General features: G+C 42.9%; 1 protein-coding gene across 1 annotated transcript; it reads left to right on the plus strand.

The window, feature by feature from the left end:
• The first annotated feature begins 9542 nt into the window (after positions 1-9542).
• Positions 9543-20873, plus strand: LOC127935920 (interferon-induced very large GTPase 1-like). The gene is made up of 4 exons (XM_052534147.1): positions 9543-10649; positions 13580-13710; positions 14539-14633; positions 15248-20873. Exons 2-4 carry the CDS (start codon positions 13707-13709, stop codon positions 19967-19969), a joined length of 4821 nt encoding a protein of 1606 aa, XP_052390107.1. The 5' UTR covers positions 9543-10649; positions 13580-13706; the 3' UTR covers positions 19970-20873.
• Positions 20874-21006: the final 133 nt, after the last annotated feature.

Here is a 21006-nt window from a genome sequence, read left to right on the forward strand (position 1 = left end):
GGCTAAAAGAGACAGTTCTAAAAGAGCAAATCACGGACGATTCGCGTCTTTTTCAAGATGCCGTTTCGTCCGTGTCCTTCTGGATGCGGTCGTTTCCTGTCTTCGGTTGACGGTCACGAGCGTTGTCTGCAGTGTCTGGGCGTCCAACACGCTGAGGCTGCGCTCGTGGATGATTCATGCGTCTACTGTGGGCGAATGAACATGGCAGCGCTGCGATCGCGTCTCTCACTCCTCAAGGGGAGTGCAGCAGACCCCTCTGTCGCCACCCGTCCCGGTCTCTCTGGCTCGAGCAGAGGGCCGCCGGCTGGCGCTCTGGGAGATCTGAGGATCACAGTGAGAGCTTCTCCGCCGGGCCACGCCCCACGGACCTCTCACTCCTCACGCAGCGACTGTCCCGTGCAGCTGCCGATTGATTCTGCTGGGCCGTCTCACAGCGGTCCCAGCGTGTCTTTCGGTGCGCCGCCCGAGGACCAGATGTCGATTGCTGCATCGGGGGATGGGTTATCGACCTCTGAGGATGAAGGTTCGGCGGGGCTGCCCCCCTCGGGTGTTGTCGCTACTGCCGAATCGGACTTGGAGTTGTCGGCCATGCTTGCCCGGGCAGCCGTGAGTATCGGACTGGAGGTGACTACACCGCCCAGTCCCGAGCCCTCACGGCTGGATGATTGGTTTCTCGGCGCGGGACGCGGCTCACAACCTCGTTCTGCTCCGGTGCCTTTCTTCCCGGAGGTGCATGAAGAGGTGACGAAGTCGTGGACGGCCCCTTTCACGGCCAGAAGCCGCTCTTCTCCCTCTTCCATCCTCACCACCCTCGATGGCGGGGCAGCCAGGGGGTACGTAGAGGTTCCCCAGGTGGAGAGGGCGGTTGCGGTGCACTTGTGCCCACAAAACGCCGCCACTTGGAGGAATCGTCCGCGCCTCCCGTCCAAGGCCTGTAGGCTGACGGCCGCACTCGCTGCCAAGGCTTACAGTGCTGCGGGCCAAGCTGCCTCTGCCCTGCATGCCATGGCTATCCTGCAGGTACACCAAGCCAAGGCACTCAAAACCATGCACGAGGGTGGTACCGACCCGGGGTTGATGCAGGAGCTGCGCACGGCGACCGACTTCGCCTTACGGGCAACGAAGGTCACGGCGCGGTCCCTCGGGAAGGCGATGTCCACGCTGGTGGTCCAGGAGCGGCATCTCTGGCTGAACCTGGCTGAGATGAGGGACATGGACAAAGCGCGCTTTCTCGACGCCCCCATCTCCCAGGCAGGCCTGTTCGGCGACACTGTCGAGGACTTTGCCCAGCAGTTCTCGGCGGTACAGAAGCAGACTGAGGCCATCCAGCACATCCTGCCCCGACGTGTCTCTCCGGCTGCCACCGTTCCGTCGCGGGTAGCGCCTCAGCCTGCTCGTCGCCGTGGGCGCCCCCCTGCGTCCTCTACGCCAGCTCCGCCCCGTGCTGAGAGTTCTTCGAGGCCGGCGCGTCGAGCCCCGCGCAGGAGAGCGGCGCCCCCCGTGTCACTCCCGGCTGCGAAGTCCTCCAAGAAGTCGACCAAGCGGCCCTGACACGGGCAACTCGGAGATGCGGAGAACTGCTCTTCAGGAGATGGCGAAGACAGCGCCACTCCTTCCCCCGGAGGAGGGCCGGGCGGAGAATCTTCAGTTTCTGTTTTGTTTTGTTCCGCCACTGGCCGGACGTCTCTGGCCAGTTCCTCCGGAAACACGAGGAGTGTGGTTGCGATGACCCAGGATGCTGTGCCTTCTGGGCCTTCCGGCACGACTCCCCATTGCTGCACCACTGCGGGTATGTCGACTGTCCCTTTGGTGCCACTTGTACGGTATCTGGGAGCGTGGCTTGCGCTGCCCAACCCGTCACGCTGGCTCATCCGGACGGTTCGACTCGGCTATGCGATTCAGTTCGCCCGGCGACCCCCCCAAGTTCAATGGCATGCTCGAGACTTCGGTGGCAGTCCAGGACGCCCCTGTCTTGCGCGAGGAGATTGCTGTCCTCCTGGCGAAGGATGCAATCGAGCCGGTCCCTCCAGCCGAGATGAGGACGGGGCTTTACTGCCCTTACTTCATCGTGCCCAAGAAAAGCGGTGGCCTTCGACCTATCCTGGTTCTGCGAGTCTTGAATCGGGCCCTACACAAGCTCCCGTTCAGGATGTTGACGCAGAAACGCGTTATCAAATGCGTCCAGCCCCAGGACTGGTTTGCAGCGATCGACCTGAAAGACGCGTACTTTCATGTCTCTATCCTCCCTCGTCACAGACCGTTCCTGCGCTTTGCTTCCGAGGGTCAGGCATGGCAGTACAAGGTCCTCCCCTTCGGGCTCTCCCTGTCCCCCCGTGTCTTCACGAAGGTCGCGGAGGGCGCCCTTGCCCCACTTTGGGAAGTGGGCATCAGGATCCTCAACTATGTCGACGACTGGCTCATTATGGCCCGGTCCCGAGAAGAGTTGTGCGATCACAGGGACTTCGTGCTTCGGCACCTCAGTCAGTTGGGGCTTCAGGTCAACCGGGAGAAGAGCAAGCTCTCCCCTGTGCAGAGAATCTCTTATCTCGGTATGGAGTTAGACTCGGTGAGTATGATGGCACGTCTCACCAGCGAGCGTGCCCACTCAGTGCTGAACTGCCTGAGTTCCTTCAGAGGCAGGACAGTGGTACCGCTGAAACACTTTCAGAGGCTCCTGGGGCATATGGCATCCGCAGCCGCAGTCACGCCGCTCGGGTTGCTTCATATGAGACCACTTCAGCACTGGTTACACTCCCGAGTCCCGAGATGGGCATGGCGCCGCGGTACACATCGTGTCACCATCACACTGATGTGTCGCCGCCTATTCAGTCCTTGGTCGGACCTTGCCTTTCTACGGGCCGGCGTGCCCTTAGAACAAGTGTCCCGGCACGTTGTTGTCACAACAGATGCCTCCAACTCGGGCTGGGGCGCGACATGCAATGGGCAGGCAGCCTCAGGGTCCTGGACAGGACCTCGACTGCTTTGGCACATCAACTGCCTGGAGTTGCTGGCAGTGCATCTAGCTTTGCGACGGTTTCGTCCGCTAGTGCTGGACAAGCACGTGTTGGTCCGCACGGACAACACTGCGGCTGTTTCGTACATCAACCGACAAGGCGGGTTACGATCACGTCGCATGTCTCAACTCGCCCGTCATCTCCTCCTCTGGAGTCAGACGTGGCTCAAGTCGCTGCGCGCTGTCCACATCCCGGGGGAGCTCAATCGTGCAGCCGACGCGCTCTCACGACAGCTCACTTTCCCCGGGGAATGGCGACTCCATCCCCAGACGGTCCAGCTGATTTGGAGTCGATTCGGGGAAGCCCAGGTAGACCTGTTTGCTTCCCACAAGTCCTCCCACTGCCAGCTGTACTATTCCCTGTCCCAGGCCCCCCTGGGCACAGATGCACTGGCACACAGCTGGCCTCGGGCTTTACGCAAGTATGCGTTTCCCCCAGTGAGCCTGCTCGCACAGACACTGTGCAAGGTCAGGGAGGACGAGGAACAGGTCCTGTTGGTTGCGCCTTACTGGCCCACCCGGACCTGGTTTTCGGAGCTCATGCTCCTCGTGACAGCCCCTCCCTGGCGCATCCCCCTGAGGAGAGACCTTCTCTCTCAGGGGCTTGGCACCATTTGGCACCCGCGTCCAGATCTCTGGAACCTCCACGTGTGGCTTCTAGACGGGACGCGGCAGACCTAAGTGATCTGCCCCCAGCAGTGGTAGACACTATCACTCAGGCTAGAGCCCCTTCTACGAGGCAGGCCTATGCTCTGAAGTGGAGTCTGTTCACGAATTGGTGTTCTTCTCACCGAGAAGACCCCCGGAGATGCCCGGTCAGAGTCGTGCTTTCTTTCCTGCAAGGTAGGCTGGAGCGTGGGCTGTCACCCTCCACCCTGAAGGTGTATGTGGCTGCCATTGCAGCACATCACGATGCAGTGGACGGCCGGTCCCTGGGGAGGCATGACCTGATCGTTAGGTTCCTGAGGGGTGCCAGAAGGTTACATCCTCCTAGGACACCCCTGATTCCCTCCTGGGACCTCTCTATTGTCCTGGCGGGACTTCAGAGGGGTCCCTTTGAGCCGCTGGATTCGGTTGAGCTGAAGTTCCTGTCTCTCAAGACAGCGCTCCTGATCGCGCTCACTTCCATCAAGAGGGTCGGGGACCTCCAAGCATTTTCGGTAAGTGAAGAGTGCCTTGTGTTCGGGCTGGCCTACTCTCACGTTGTCCTGAGACCCCGGCCTGGATACGTGCCCAAGGTTCCCACCACTCCCTTCCGAGACCAGGTGGTGAACCTGCAAGCGCTGCCCCTGGAGGAGGCAGATCCAGCCTTGTCGTTGCTGTGTCCCGTAAGAGCGCTTCGCATATACGTGGACCGCACCCAGAGCTTCAGAAGCTCTGAGCAGCTCCTGGTCTGCTTTGGAGGTCAGCAGAAGGGGAAGGCTGTCTCTAAGCAGAGGTTGGCCCACTGGATAGTGGACGCCATCGCCTTGGCTTACCATTCCCAAGGCGAGCCGTGCCCCCTGGGGGTGAGGGCCCACTCCACACGGAGTGTGGCCTCCTCCTATGCGTTGGCGCACGGCGCCTCTCTGGCAGACGTTTGTCGAGCTGCGGGCTGGGCGACACCTAACACCTTTGCGAGGTTTTACAACCTCCGTGTAGAGCCAGTTTCCTCCCGTGTGTTGGGTAACAGGTAATTGGCGGGAAGGGCTGGCTGGGTGTCTCGCTTGCTGCGCCATTCCCCCTAACACGGGGATGTGAGCGCCTTCTTCTCCCAGTAGAGTTCCCCGGTTGGCGTACCCTGGTCGAGCATCCTCCAGCACCCTCGGCGTCAGACTTGGCGGAGCAGTCTGTCGCCAGGCCCAGTACTGGCGTTAGCATGCCCGGAGCCGGTCAGCCCCTGTACTGGGCTAGGTGTCCATATGGCTGGGTTCCCTGCGGGTAATCCCATATGTGTATTCTTCCACGGTAAGGTTTCCCTCTTGGCAAACCCGTGTCTTCCCTTGACAGATCGCTCTGTCGGTCTCTTCTGGCAGCCGTTCCATCCCTACTCCAAGGTAGGACCTGCCTCAGAGACCCTTTCCATATGTAGTACTGCCCCCTGGGTCAGTCCATATCGGTATATCCACATGTCACCTCCCTACGGGTAGGATGTGGTCTCCGTAGCGACCTTTCCTAAAGGCTCGCTTCCCCATTGTCTTGCCAGCTGAAAGAACAAATAGGGAAGATTTGAAGCAATCTTTCACTGAAGGTTGAAATCCCTTCCATTTACTTTATGTGGGCGGAACAGCAGCATGGCCTTCTCCAGCAGCGATGTACTCACCCTTTGGCCCCTTCGGTACCAAGGTCAGTGAATTTGCGCTGGGGCTTTGGGAAGGTTACGACCTTAAGCGTAGCTTTTGTGGCACGCCAAGGCTTGTCAACAATTGCAGCGCCTCAGGGTTGTGACGAGGTTCAGGTTATGGCGTTTTCCATAGGACCCCATTTGTCGGTCGACATAACTCGTAGTGACCGACAGATAGGGAACGTCTCGGTTACGTACGTAACCCTCGTTCCCTGATGGAGGGAACGGAGACGTTATGTCCCCATGCCACAACCTTGAACCATTCGCTGTTGCCGGGACACGTTCTCGGCTCCTCAGCGTAAAACCTAATGAGTGGATGCACCTGTCGCCCTATTTATACCCGCTGGCACGGGGAGTGGCTCAGGTGTGTTAATCCACTTGCCAATTTCATTGGCGTTTTCTCTTAAAATCAGAGATGATTGGCCTCCCAAGTGAGACCCCATTTGTCGGTTGACATAACGTCTCCGTTCCCTCCATCAGGGAACGAGGGTTACGTACGTAACCGAGACGTTTTCTGTTTCAGAATGGGAGGTTTGTCGAACCCGAGAAAGTAAGGTAAGTCAAGCCCGTTTCTGAAAGAGAGCTAACTTAACATACTTACTCTATGAACCTAACCTGGTCAGGAGCAGGTTTTCTTCGATAAACCCAGAGTTTCTTTCGGTCTCCTCCCTGTGTTTTTTTTTTTTTTTCTTTTTCCCCAAGTACAAATATTTTAAATAATAATAATAATAATAAAAAAAAGATTTATTTTAGATACTTAGTTTTGTTTCCTGGGGTGGATCTAAATTAAGTGCATTTTAATTAAGTAAAATTATATGCCAGTGTGTTAATTAAAATAATCTTAATGCAAATGGAAAACAAGATTATTCTGAGTGTTTATTACTAAGTGCAATTCTACTGTAGCTCCGCCCTCCATCGACACATAAGGTCAAATACAACACGTTGCGTGTGAATAACGGCTTCAGTGGTGAAGGCAGTAATGTTTTGGGCACGGAAAACTAGCTTGTAACGCGATTGATTGGGTTAGAGTCCGGCTTTTGCAGAGCTCGTTCTTCTCACTTTTCCCATCACGTCACATTCAAATTTATTTTCAATAAAAATGAACAAAATGTTCTAAAAGTGGAAGTGCCTAACGAGTGTTTAATAATGATAAAACTATTTATAATTGTAATAAATTTAATCATTTACAATCTGTTATTATTGCATCCTATTAATGTATAACAATACTGAGGTGCAAATGTATCTGCCAGTATAAAGTATAACTAGCATCTAATTATTATTTACACATAGCCTGTTGCAAAGAACTGCTACTTTTACATGGTAAATAGAATATATCACGATTTTAACTGTAATTTTTTTCTAAATATGCATCTAAAGCTACTTGCACTAATGTAAATAGGATCTATCGCTAAGAAAGTATGTAAATTCCACTTAGTGTAAATAGCCACTGCCGTATTTTTCTTACTCTATTCGCAGATCATTTGTAAAATAAGAAAAATTCACTTAAAATATAATTATTAATATTATTAGTTTATATATAATTTTTGCCCATGAGATACCATAAAAATTATTAGCTATTAGTTCATTAATCTATTATAATAGTGATAAGAATTACATTTGTATTGAGTCTGAAGTATGCAGACGGCTTTTTGGCGGGAGCTGTTGCCATGGTGAATCGTAATATCAGCGCTCCATTGATAATGGCTTTTTATAGTTGTGGTGCACGGCTTAACTCAGAGTCAGTCAATTTAGAGTTGATTAAACCAACTTATTTCAGCTGTTCTGTAACCGAAAACTCAGAGTTTCCCATCTCAGGGTAAGTCAACTCAGAGTTCAAGTTTAAACTCAGAGTTTGTTGAACCTCCTTAGTGACACTTCAGGACTGTAACTTCAGTTAAAGAAAACAACAGGGATCCTTCTGATGATTTTTACTCAAAACCTTTTGCATAGAGAATACAGATTTTTGGATGATGTTTGTACTTTCCATCGTGCTTATATTTTAATGTACATTTAACAGTATCTCTACTGTTGTTTTTATTTAACAAAATAAATGTTTTAACCTTTTTAATATCACTAGGCTGTGAAACTGTGAATGTGATGGTGATCTTGGAGTAAATGTGTGTCTCAGATGTTGTGGAGGCTCCTGTCCTTACTGTGAACTCAAGCAGGTCTAGTGATTCCTGTACTGTAAATTTTACATATAGAGGTCATGACTTCACACTCAGCTCCACTTTTGTATATGATAGCTGCTCACGAGAGGAAATGACATCACAAATCAACACTCCCATCCTGGAATGCAGTGTGAAATCAAGCGGCAACCTCCCACTCTCTCTGGTGAAGCCAACAAGGAAGTGACTTAAAGTGACCTACTATTATGCTCCTTTCCACAAGATGTAAAATATGTCCCAAGAGTGTGTATGTTAAGTTTGAACTCAAAATACTGTACAGAAAATTTTTCATAGCTTCTTAAAATTACCACTTTTAGTGAATGAGCCAAAACGCATAATTTTAGTTTCTTACCCTTTAAATGCAAATGAGCTGGTGCTCCGGGGAAGAGGGCGGAGCATCAAGATTATCTCAAACTACTGCAATACTGGTGCTTGCTTTTGTGAATAAACACTGTTTAAAGCCTGTTATCTTTACAGAAAACTGACTAGGATTAAAAGTCAGTTGATTATACTGTGTGTAAAAATGCCCTTTATAAATTACACAGATGTGAGCACAGCGCAATAAAAAATAACTCATGGTGCCATCACATGCTATTACAAACTTTATAAGCCCCACTTGTGATTATGAGCTCGACTAATTCCAGCAGTCGACTTCATATTGCTTTCATATGTAATTTTTTACTACCACTTTCCTATTCACAATCATTCTGGAAGCACATGAAGGCAGCATCAGTTAAAAATACAATGGTAGCTTTTTGCTAAAGCCTTACAGAGTGCCAAGAAGATATCTTTCAGAAAGGCAATTTGTAAAACTAACGCGTGATACTTAATTCTTCTGGAGGTGTAGCTAGATCACGAACAGTTGGCACTTGCCCTTGAGCAAGGCACCAAACCCCCAACTGCTCCCCGGGCACCTCAGCATAACTGGCTGGCCAATACTCCGGGTGTGTGTGTGTTCACTGCTGTGTGTGTGTGTGTGTGTTCACTGCTGTGTGTGTATGTGTTCACTGCTGTGTGTATGCACTTTGGATGGGTTAAATGCAGAGCACAAATTCTGAGTATGGGACACCATATTTGGCTGTATATCATGTCACTTTCACTTTTTTTTCAGAGCACAAATTCTGAGTATGGTACGCCACACGTCATGTCACTTTCACTTTCACTTTAGAAAAAAACTGATCTTATATTTATATCTATTACAGTTTCTTTAGTAAAAAAGAATGTTTAGGAAATGAATATGGAGTAAAATTAGCTACAAGGTTTATATTGAGAAACCACGCAAACATGATTAATGCAACACAGACAAAAATGTTATTGGTTAATTTGTATATTAAAACCAGAATCATCATCATTGTGTCTAGTTTTTTTTTTGTTTGTTTGTTCATTTTCATTCTGAGCACAAAATAAAGACTCTTTGCAATCCCCCTAAATGCACCAAATAATTATTATTATTAATTTATTTTATTTTATTTTTTCAAAAGATATTCCTTTTAAAATCTCTGCTTGTGTTCTAACTGCACTAAATCTTGGTTGTTGGCAACAAATACTCATCTCATAACCTTGAATTTCATACATTGCTATATTTTATTTGTAGCACTTTTTATGTTCAGACCACTAGGTTTCTTTAAACTTTATTTTCCACAGAGAAAAGAAAATCAACACAAAGTCTAAATTGTCTTTTCATACTACTAAGAACAGTCTAGTCAATCCAGAATACTGATCAATATTAAACTTGTCGGCTGGCAGTCTGTTACATGAGAGAAATCGTATATTTTTGAGGTTAAAATCTGACCGAATCAAATGCAAACAAACATGTTTCCACACATCCTGTAATCTGAGCAGTAATCTTACATTCTTACAGTCACAGATAAATGAAACTTCAGACAATAAGAAATTAGAATTACCCAACTACTCTGTGGTGATCTGTGATGGTTTGTTTTATTTCTCTTAGACTCTGACCCAGAAGATGACAGGAGATACATGGACCACCGTCACCTACTGTACGACAAAACCAAACACCTTCATTTGCTTCTGATTGCTGAAGATTACACTCTGCTGAGTTAAACACTTTGATGATTGACTGAACAGAACTACAGTCTGAATTTAACTAACTGGCTTCATAACTCATAACTTTTATGCTGATTGAATTGTCCATTCTTGACTATGTTTCTGTTGAACGAGAGATTTTAATATCGCAGTTTGGATTAACCTAATAAAGGTTCAATTTCACAGCCTACTACTGTTCAATAAATAAAATGTGCAGCTAAAACTGACCAAACAATTGATGTTCTCTTATAAGCTTCATAATCTATCCGTTCCCATTTATCTCAAATGCAGTTAATATAATGTATTACTTAACACAAAGTGATTCTAACTTTATCATATTCACATAAGTCCATAAATATTTTGTAACAATTATTATTATTATACTATTTATGGTGCCTGTATAAAAGTTTAATGATTTAATGCAATTCACCAAAAAAAAAAAATCATACTATGAAAAATAGTATAGTAACCATTGCAAATAGTATATAGATCAAAGCAGTATTATAATAAAAATACTTAATACATTTACAAAAATAAAATACATTTGCGAACATAAATAGGCCTACATACCTAACTATATTATAATCTAATTGATGTTCCTTCTCAGTCAATGCAGTATTGAAAATTTGAATTTAAAACCAGTGAAAACTACAGAATTGTATCCTCATATTTCCTCAGACCCAACAGTGAGTAGCCCAGTGAGTAGTCTATGGGTCAGGAAAGGAAAACTCACTCCATATTGCTGTGTATTCTTATTAGTGTAAGTCAACCTGTATTCTGCTGGCAAACCATTAAAATATCTGGAGAAGGCATCCGGATGATTCATGTAGTAAAAATTGTAGGCACTCACATCTGACTACTTCTGCAAAACGGTCACATTCTGACAACAGGTAGGTTCCACCCACAAAACACATCATCAGTAGTTTTTCTAAATACCAGAATGGTCTATTCACTTTATGCTTATATATGTGCTTATACATGCTTATACATGTCTATTCACTTTATGCTTATACATGTTGTATTTGTCTATGTATATTGTTTAAAACTGTGATTTTCTTTTCTTTCAGTTTTCATAGTTTCTACTCGCGACTACTTGCAGGTAAGAAGCTGTTTCTCAAGGATCTTTAACTTACCCTTCTCTGCTCACTTTTATGTATGTTAAGTGTTTTCTCATAAACATAGGCTACACAAAGAGCAAATCACATACTGTACAATAAGGAATTAAAGGTGCAGTTTAGAAATTTGTAGAAGACACCTTATGGTCAAATATAACATGTTTTTTGTTGTTGTTGTTGTAGTTGTTGTTTTAGTTTTTTGTTTTGGAACAGGAAATCTTTTACTCTAAGCTCACTTTCGGTTTGCAGTTGCTCCATCAGTCTAGATGACATGCTGGATATAGAAACGGTATGAGTTGAGGAGTTTAGCTATATGATCGAATGAGGCTGCCTGAGTAAGAATTAAATCACACTTTATTTTCACCAGCAGTGTATTCTTGAATGTATACCTGTTCAGCTTTTCCACTGATTGACTGATTGATGTTTTAGTTTGTCAGTGTTTCGGCTGTTTATTCACATGGAGATAATTTATAACATTCACATGTATGTATACTTTCCTGCTGTCAAAAATTTAGATTTTTCTATAAATATCAATACTGAATTATCTGAAACAGTGTCAACAGGTTTCTCATTTTCTTCAGTATTGATACACTGATACTACTCTCATTCTCTTTGCACCAAGTTTACTCACCGCAGAATAGTGAGAAGCATTTTTAAACTTGTTGTGCAACAAAATACTCAAAACCCTTTTTATAATGTAAGTCGAGTGTTTGAAATAACTTCCTTGTGTGATCTGATGTGGCTTCTTATCACAGAAAAAGGCAGGGAAAAAATACACTGTTTGAAAACCACTGTTTTATACTGTGCTAAATTATCTGTTGATTATTATTGCATTATAAATATACTTTATTCATATTAAAATAGACTGCCAAGTAAATAACAGTGTTAAAGGGTTAGTTCGCCCAAAAATGAAAATAATATCATTAATGACTCACCCTCATGTCGTTCCAAACCCATAAGACCTCTGTTTATCTTCTGAACACAGTTTAAGATAATTTAGATTTTGTCTGAGAGCTTTCTGTCCCTCTGTTGATTGAAGATGTATGTATATTATGCTGTCCATGTCCAGAAAGGTAATAAAAACATAATCAGAGTTGTCCTTGTGACATCAGAGGGTCAGTTAGAATTTGTTGAAGCATCGAAAAAATACATTTTGGTTCAAAAATAACAAAAATTATGACTTTATTCATCATTGTTTTTTCTCCGGGTTCACGAGATCACTGCATTTACGCAATAAACATACTCTGTCTACTCAATGCTCATCACTGCAGCATTTCATGTGATGGGAAAAGATTAAAAAAATAATGCTATAATCAACACTTCTACGATTCGTTAATCTCGACAGCTGTAATAGTAAAAAAAAAAAAAAAAATGTAGTAAAAGTATTTGAGAGGGGTTCCGCATTTCGAATTTCAACGGTTCTCGGTAAAAGACCGAACCACAGCATTTGCCACCCTCGCTTCGGTATGCATTTGTACCGCAATAAATTTCAGTTCTAACAAATGATGTGGATTATATGTTTTGGCGAATAAACAAAGCTTCAAATACACATTTTGAGATACAACGTTCGCTATTGCACTACACAGGCATTAATGTCTCTTCTTGTTTCTTGTCCGTGTGTCTTTCTGCAACCACGAAATCAAATCATCTTGACTGAGCTTTCAACATTGTTACGGGAAAGGATGAAGCTGATTGGTTAGTTCTTGTCACATGACCTGCGGTGCGCTTGCGGCTCTCTGAAAAGTTGAGATGTTTTTAAGCCATTGGCTAGCGGACCCCCACCTGCTGTTAGCATTCCATTGACTCTCATTCATTTTGGCGTCACTTTGACAGCGAATAACTTTACATCTGAGGCGTTTAAAGACTCCATTTGTCCATTCATTATTTCTAAAGAAACACGAAAATTTATAAAAGGCTCCATTTCCTTGTATCTTACGTTATGGTCCTGTAGAAGCAGTTTTTGTATAAAAAAAATAGGCTAATGATTGCGTCATAACCTGCGAGTTATGTAAAGGGATATAATTAATCCGAATACTTACCAAATTTTGCTCCTGTTCACGCTCGCCTTCATTCAGATTTCTCTTGGCACAGCGATTAGAAGACTTACAGGTTGCTCACGTGACATCTAAGTCATCAAGCTCAGTTTGAGTCTGCGCAGTACGCCCGAACCCCAGGAAGTGCGTGCTTCTAATTGGCTTCACTTGTCTCCGTTGAATCCAATGGGGTCGCTGTGTCCATTTCTTTTACTGTCTATGGTGCAGACATGCCTGGAAAAAACGAGCGCGTCGCACCGCGTGGGAAGATGTTCACGCAAAGAAAGAAGGGGTACCTTTTATTCTCGTTGTAGTATTGTTGTTGCCACCTCCTCCATGTTGTATAGACGCTGTGTGTTTCACTGTGAAAGCGAAACTACTTTGTTTGGCCTTCCAAAAGATGACGATATCCACTTCATCATGCCTGGGGCTGATCCGTGCTGGTCGCTGAGGAAATACATCAACTTTGCACTGTGGATTGCCAGATTGGGGATGTCATTGCCTAATGGTTAGAGTTTGACTCCTAACCTAAGGTTGTGGGTTTGAGTCTCAGGCTGGCAATACCACAACTGAGGTGCCCTTGAGCAAGGCACCAAACCCCCAACTGCTCCCCGGGCACCGCAGCATAAATGGCTGCCCACTGCTCCGGGTGTGTGTTCACGGTGTGTGATGTCATGGATAATCCTCCACTTACACATGATGGAAAATATACAGAAAACTTAAATTCAGTTATGACCCAGACTCAACCAATAAAATATTCTGCTAACTTCAAGTCCATTCACATCAAATCAAGCCAATTTTTATTTTTTATTTTTTTTGCTCTTGCACACATGTAGAAACATTCCTGTTAATACCAAACTGATTTGTTGTTCTTTCTCCAGGATCATGTGAAACCAGTGAATAATGTGACACCAGCAGAAGGGAGTAACTCTAGATCTGGTGGTGGTCATGCAAACATAAGTGTAGCACCCAAACCCCTCAGACTTCAATGATTCATCTCACAGCAACATGGGTAAGAAATGAGAATTGCTACCATATCAGTAAGAACAACTGTTAAATTATATTTTATTTTATTTCATTTTTTATTGTGGTTGTGTTCCTATTATATATTTGAGAACAGTGATCCCAATTTTACTGTTGCATTATTAGGACCACTCCTAACTTGGAGAAATACAATTTTCCATGATTTTTCCAATACAGAAGAAGCTATCAGAACATTGTGTCTCAGTGATCAACATTATTGGCTCACATGAGGTTGATCATGAACCTCTTGATCATGTTATTGGTCAACTAATGAATAAAAATGAAATAAACATAATGACCTGTTAAAAAAAAAAAAAAAAAACGTATGCTTTCTATTTTTTTCTGTGGTGATAAACTGCATTTCAAATAAGCCGACTTGGGAAATCATTTTATTTGATGGACATAGACAGAGAAGCCGTCCTTAGCATGGTTACCCTTTAGAGATTACTGTTTTAACAATACAGCACAGCCTTTTGCCTTTTTACTTACTAATAAAAGCATAGTACTATTGAAATATACAGTATATACAGTAAAATCAGGCTTTGGCATTAAAGTTCAAAGCAGTTCTAAATCCAAATTAATTGATAACACTTTAAAATAGGGTCTTATTAGTTAACATTAGTGCATTAACTAATACAACCAATACAACTTTTGATCTTAAAATAAATTATTAATGTTGGACTTAACATTAACTAAGATTAATAAATGCTGTCATGTAAGTTATTCATGCAAACTAATGTTGTTAACTAATGTTAACAAATTAAACCTTATTGTAAAGTGTTATCAATTAATCTTTGCCTCTTTTCTTGAAATCAAGACACAGACACAGGAACAAGCAAAGGCCTAAGTGACACTAATGCACAGCTTTTTGGGAGCTTTATCCAGACTGAAACTGAAGCACACAGACAAAAGGTAAGAACTAAAAGATATATGAGCAATATCATATGTTATATCAAATCTATCAGTGATACTTCAATAGATATGCCCAAGCCACGGGTGTGTTAACAGTACATTGCAGCTGATATGAAAGTGATATATACTGTACACATGAGCTGGAAAAAGACAAGCTTTGTTTCCAAGTGGGCAATAAGTAAAGATACTGTGACAGTAAACTTTTGTTAGTATTCACAATGAAAATGTCCAAACTGTATTTAAAATCTGAATGAAATATAATAATAGCCTATGTCAATATATATATAGTTACTCTTTAAATCTCCAGCACAAACAGCATATTTTTAAATGATCAAGACAAATATGGTTACATGCACTTTATGGTGATTGCCTTCCATTCAGTGTTTTTTTAATAAAGTTGAGCAGTTCTTAACTTTTGAAAGTTCTTCGCCAATCATCAACACTTCTCTGCTGTCTGTCTTACAGTCAATCACTTAAGAGTGTTGATTGGCTCCTATAAAATGATTTGAAAACACCCGCTCTGTTCTACTGATTCAGTCATAAATATGCCATCACCTAGTTGTGTAACAATATAACCTGCAATGAAATCACTGAAAAATCATGATATTTTTCAGCTTGCAGCAGAGCAACTTATTAAAAGGCTTCACCTTGAAAGCAAACACCGACTCCTGAGAGCTGTTGATTTCCTTCAGTCAGATGTACAGTCCCAGTTCCCAGAGTCATGTGCAGAGGATGAGCTGCCACTGATTTTTCTACAAAAATTGCTGATGATGGACTACAGAGCAAGAGACCTCCAGGTTAAAGAGAGCAATGAACAACATCACGCACACCAAACAGACAGTGACTCATTTAAGGATGTTGGTGATGCCTATGATGATCTTTTTAAAGAAACTGCAAAACCTGCTGATGAATCAAACAAATCAGATCCTGTCCACTTGATGGATGTTCAGATGGCTGTGTTTCATTGTGCTGATAGTTTCCTAAAGCAGCTCATTGTGACTAAACTCTCACAGTGTCAGTATGCTCTGCCTCTTCTTGTACCAGATCCATTCACACAACAGATTGAGTTCCCGCTCTGGACATTTCGACAAATCAAAAAGAGCTGGAAGACAATTGATGATACAGGTAAAATTTCTGGCAAAATCCAGCCGGTCTACAAAGCAGAAACCCCAATGGTGGCTTTCTTCCGGTTTGGTCCTGCATCCTCATCCAAGTCTCAACTAATGAACAGCCTGATCAATGAGAAACACAACACATTCTTCCACAGGAACTGCCCAGGCAGCAGCAGAACCAGAGTCCTGATGGACGGAGTGGTGGAGATCGCTTGGTACTGTCCATCTGGAGAGAAAACAGACAGATTTAATCATTGTGTTGCGTTCTGTAACCTCCGTGGTGATGCAGGAGCCCATGAAAAACAGCTGGGTATCCTGACTGAAATGGCCTCTTTAAATGTTGCTATTTTACCACAGCTTGACAAGAAAGACAAAAGCATGACCAAGATCCAAACCTTCTACAAGGACTCAAAGCCACTCATCTGCCTTCTTACTGACAGTGATTCAGCTCTGACACAAATGCGGAAAGGGAAATACAAAATTGGTTTGAAAGGCAGAAATCAGTCAGTTGTATCTGAAGTCAGAAGAGCTATAAATAATGTGCTTTTATCAACTGAATCATGTTCCTTTTTCAAGCCTGAAGACGTGGCTAAACACTCATATATCAGAGTAGATGAGGTCAGTGATGATGTTTGCAGGAAAGGAAAAGAAGCAGCGCTACAGATGATAGATTTACTGAAGGATACAGATCTGACTGAAATCAAAGAATCATTCCTGCAATTTCAGGGAAAACTATGGCATCAGTGGTGCCAGAAGAATAAAGAACTTCATCGACCTACATTAGGAGAACTACATAAGGGAAGCAACATTGAAAAGAACAAAAGTTCTAAAAAATCAGAAATGCAGAAAATCCGTGAACTGCAGCAAAAATCTGTCTTAAGTCAGTTTATCCACATCTTCATCCAAAAACTGAATTCACAACTAGGAAAAGAGACGATATATTTTCTTAAATGGCTTGGTATCCTACTGGATGATTATACCACTGAGAGTGTCTCAATCCTTCATCATGAGTATCATGAAAAATGGTCAACAGTCCTAAATCTTAAAAAGAAACATGATAAATCACAGCAAATGGCAACTGCACAAGTCGAACTTGAGAGACTATCTAAGAAACTACAAGCTGCAACCTTTGGCTTGGAGCACATACTGAGAGAGATTGGTCAGGTATATGAATCATGTTCATCTGTAAAGAAAAACAAAAAAGACCTGAAGTTTAACTTCTCCTCTCTTCCAAGTCTTGCAGCAGAGATGATGATCTCTGGATTTCCACTGGAGCTGATGGATGGCGATGCAGCCCATGTTCCTCTGATCTGGGTTACTGCGGTTCTTGATGCACTCATCCAGAAACTGGGAGACCAGAGAGTCTATGTGTTGTCAGTTTTAGGGATTCAGAGCTCTGGGAAATCCACCATGCTGAACGCCATGTTTGGACTGCAGTTTGCCGTCAGTGCTGGCAGATGCACCAGAGGAGCTTTCATGCAGCTGGTCAGAGTCTCGGAGGAGATGAAACAACTGCTGAAGTTTGACTACATTCTGGTCGTTGATTCTGAAGGACTTCGTGGCCTAGAACTGGCCGGAAGGTCAACAAGAAATCACGATAATGAAATGGCCACATTTGTTGTTGGTCTTGGAAATATGACATTGATCAACATCTTTGGAGAAAACACAGCTGAGATGCAGGACATTCTTCAGATTGTTGTTCAGGCCTTCATGAGGATGAAGAAGATCAGACTGAATCCAAGCTGCGTCTTTGTGCATCAGAACGTTTCTGATGTTACAGCCGGAGAGAAAAACATGGAGGGAAGGAGACGACTGCAGGAGAAACTGGATGAGATGACGAAACTTGCTGCAAAAGAGGAAGATTGTGATACAGAGTTTTTCAGTGACGTCATTGCATTTGATGTTCAGAATGATGTGAAGTATTTTGCACAGCTCTGGGAAGGCAGCCCACCAATGGCACCACCGAACCCTGACTACAGCAGAAATATTCAGGAGTTAAAGAACAGCATTCTATCAAAAGCTTCCAAATCTAATGGCATTACACTGTCTCAGTTCAGAATGCGTGTTAATGATCTGTGGAATGCACTGCTGAATGAAAACTTTGTGTTCAGCTTCAAAAACACACTTGAGATCGCAGTATACAGAAAACTGGAAACTAAATACAGTGACTGGACGTGGAACCTCAGGAGCGCCATGATGACCATTGAAGACAAATTCTACAACAGAATTGCAAATGGAAACATTAAGGTTCAGGAAAATGACTTGTTGACTGAAATGAGAAAGACAAAAGAGCAGGTAGAAAAATCTATGGTGACATACTTTGAGGACAGAGATAAAGACATTCTGTGTCAGTGGCGAGGAAGATTTGAAACCAGAATCAAAGATCTTCATGATGACCTTGTGATGGGAACAAAACGAAAGTTGGATGAAGCAATTGAACAGAAAAAAGCCAGGGAGCAGCTGGAACAAAGAAGAACAGAGTATGAAAATAAACTTTTTTTTCAGAGCAAGGAACTAGCTTTGAGCCTGAGAAATAAAGAAACAGAGGGACTTATGCTGAAGGAGGAGTTTGACACGATGTGGAGTAAATGGGTCACTGAAATGACGGAAGATACTCCTCCACTGGAAGACTTGAACTTTTGGGAGGATGTGATGCAGATCCTATCGGAAAACCATGAACTGACCTTTGTACATGAGCGATTAAATCAGAAAGATTATGAACTGATAGACCGCCGGAGTGATTATTGTGACTATATTATGCTAAAGAAGGATCCAGAATATTCGGATGACACTGCATCTTCAGAGGAAGATACAGAGAGCTCAAAGAAGGGCCTAAATGCTGAATGTCAATCTTTAATAAGAAATCTGATTCATAAAATTATTCAGGAAACTGAGAAAATAACAAAGAATTCACCAGTTGGAAGACGGGGCTATAAAGATAGTTACATTCAGGAGATAACAGATTGTGTTAAAAAGTCTGTACAGCAACATCAATCAGAGAGCCAAAATTACATCTTGAAAAAGGAGTTTACCATAGATCTCAGTCTTCATGTGTGTGACACTGCAAGACAGGAGTTTACTGAGCTCCACAAAGAATTCAGAGAAGCATATGACCCAAGACTTTATCTTGAGAAGCAAAAAACTCAGTATTGCAATGTATTTATGAACTTCTACAGAGGTACACCAGCAATCATACAGAGTGAATTCATCTGCAGCAATCTTGAACCGTCCATCCTACAAGCAGTTTACAATGAAACTGCTATTGGTTTGGCAGCACAGATGAGGTCTGACATAGCAGCGTTTTGTGAGAACAGACCAAATCTGGAGAAACACATTCTGAAATTCCTTGCAGAAAAGGAGGACTTCAAGCATTATATAAAATATATTCATAATCCCAGATCATACTTTAAACTATTCATTAAAAATGAAGTGAAAAGATACTTCACCAATCAAAACCAAAGAATTCTAAATGTTTTCAAAGGAAATCTAAAACAAAAGGAACAGACTGTAAATAATGCAATGAAAGCAGCTACAGTGGAGGCCAAGAGTAAGAGTGGAGACGGCGACATGTGGTTCAGATGCTTCGTCACAACACTAACAGATGAGCTGAAACTCACAGGGAACTCATGTGTGGATCTCAGTGAAATTAAAGACTTGGATTTTCTTGAGAAGCTTTTAAGTGACAGTCTGAAGCAGAAGATGAAAAATCTACAGAACAGTTTTAAAAGCATCAATGACATAAAAATGGAAAATTGTAGAAAGGGACCAGATGAGATTTTGATTGAGCACTTCTGTCAGTGCTGCTGGGTTCAGTGTCCTTTCTGTAAAGCCATCTGCACCAACACAATGGAAGACCATCCTGGAGATCACAGCGTTCCTTTCCACCGTAATATTGGACTGAATGGGTGGTCTTACAGAGAAACAACAAATTTGGCTGTTGAAATCTGCACAACAGCAGTATCGAGTGATCGATATTTCTCTCCGAATTCTACGGATGATGCAGTCCCCTGGAAAGAATACAGAAAAGGAGGTTTTAATTATGCTAACTGGAGCATCACCCCTGACTTCAGTGATCTGCTCTACTGGAAGTGGTTTGTGTGCAGATTTCAGGAAGATCTGGAAAGGTACTACAATAAAGCATTCCAGGGAGATGGTGAGATTCCAGATGAATGGAAACAATACACAAAAAAGGAAGCTCTGGAGAGTTTGGATAAATACATGTAATGGAAAAGTAATCACATGACACCCATTCAGGTCCCTGATTACAGATGATATTTTGACATTCTGTTTCACACAATACCAGGGGTATCTAAACTCGCTCCTGGATTGCCACCATCCTGCAAAGTTTAGCTTCATGTTGCCTCAACACAACTGACTGGAAGTTTTTACATTGTGCTTTAATATAAGATTTTTTTTTTCTGAAAGTGTTTGTATAAATACTGTCACATTTTGTTGTGAACACTGCTGAGCTTTTTATAAACCATACATGCGTTGATCAGTACTATCAGAATTCAGAGAGTAAAACATGTGATTGTTAAGCCAGTGGGAAATGTTTAATGATGAAGTCAAAAAACATATCTTCAGCTTATAAACATAAATTGAGAACAGATGTTTTTTGTGACTCTTTTTTTTAAATATAGATCTGATGTATTCTAGCAAATTGATGGATGTGATGATGCAGTGTTTTTCTCTGCCTCTGATAAATTAGACCGTTGTTTAATTTCATATTGGACATAATTTTGCAAACAGTCATTTTGCTTGTGTCTTACATCTACTGAACTCTGGATAAAAATCAATAGTTAACAGATAAAAAAAAAATTCACCATGATGATTTCCTATGTTAATCATGTTAATCTTTTGAAAGCATTCATAGTACATAGTCAAATATTTTTGATTTGTACTCATGGTTATCTAGACATGTTGCAGGTTTATAGGTTTTATTATATTGTGTGATGATGTAAATTCTGAATAAAGCCTGGTAAATGAAATTAAGCTTGATTTTCTTTTTTGTTTGTTATGTTTTGTTTAATACATAACTCATGTAATAAGAAAAAAAGTGGAGGATTAAGTATGGTTTGTTCATATGGAGATTATATTGTGCATGTACCAGTGTTATATTTATATAGTTTATTTTATACAGTATGCTATGATTATATATTCTTTTTAATATATTTGAACTTGTTTTGTTTTGAACTTTGTCACGTGTTTTTTGATGCCATTTGAACTATTTTAGATTTAAAATCATTATCTTATGGGTCTGA

This window comes from Carassius gibelio, chromosome A2, assembly GCF_023724105.1.
Source record: "Carassius gibelio isolate Cgi1373 ecotype wild population from Czech Republic chromosome A2, carGib1.2-hapl.c, whole genome shotgun sequence".
Classification (NCBI taxonomy): Eukaryota; Metazoa; Chordata; class Actinopteri; order Cypriniformes; family Cyprinidae; genus Carassius; species Carassius gibelio.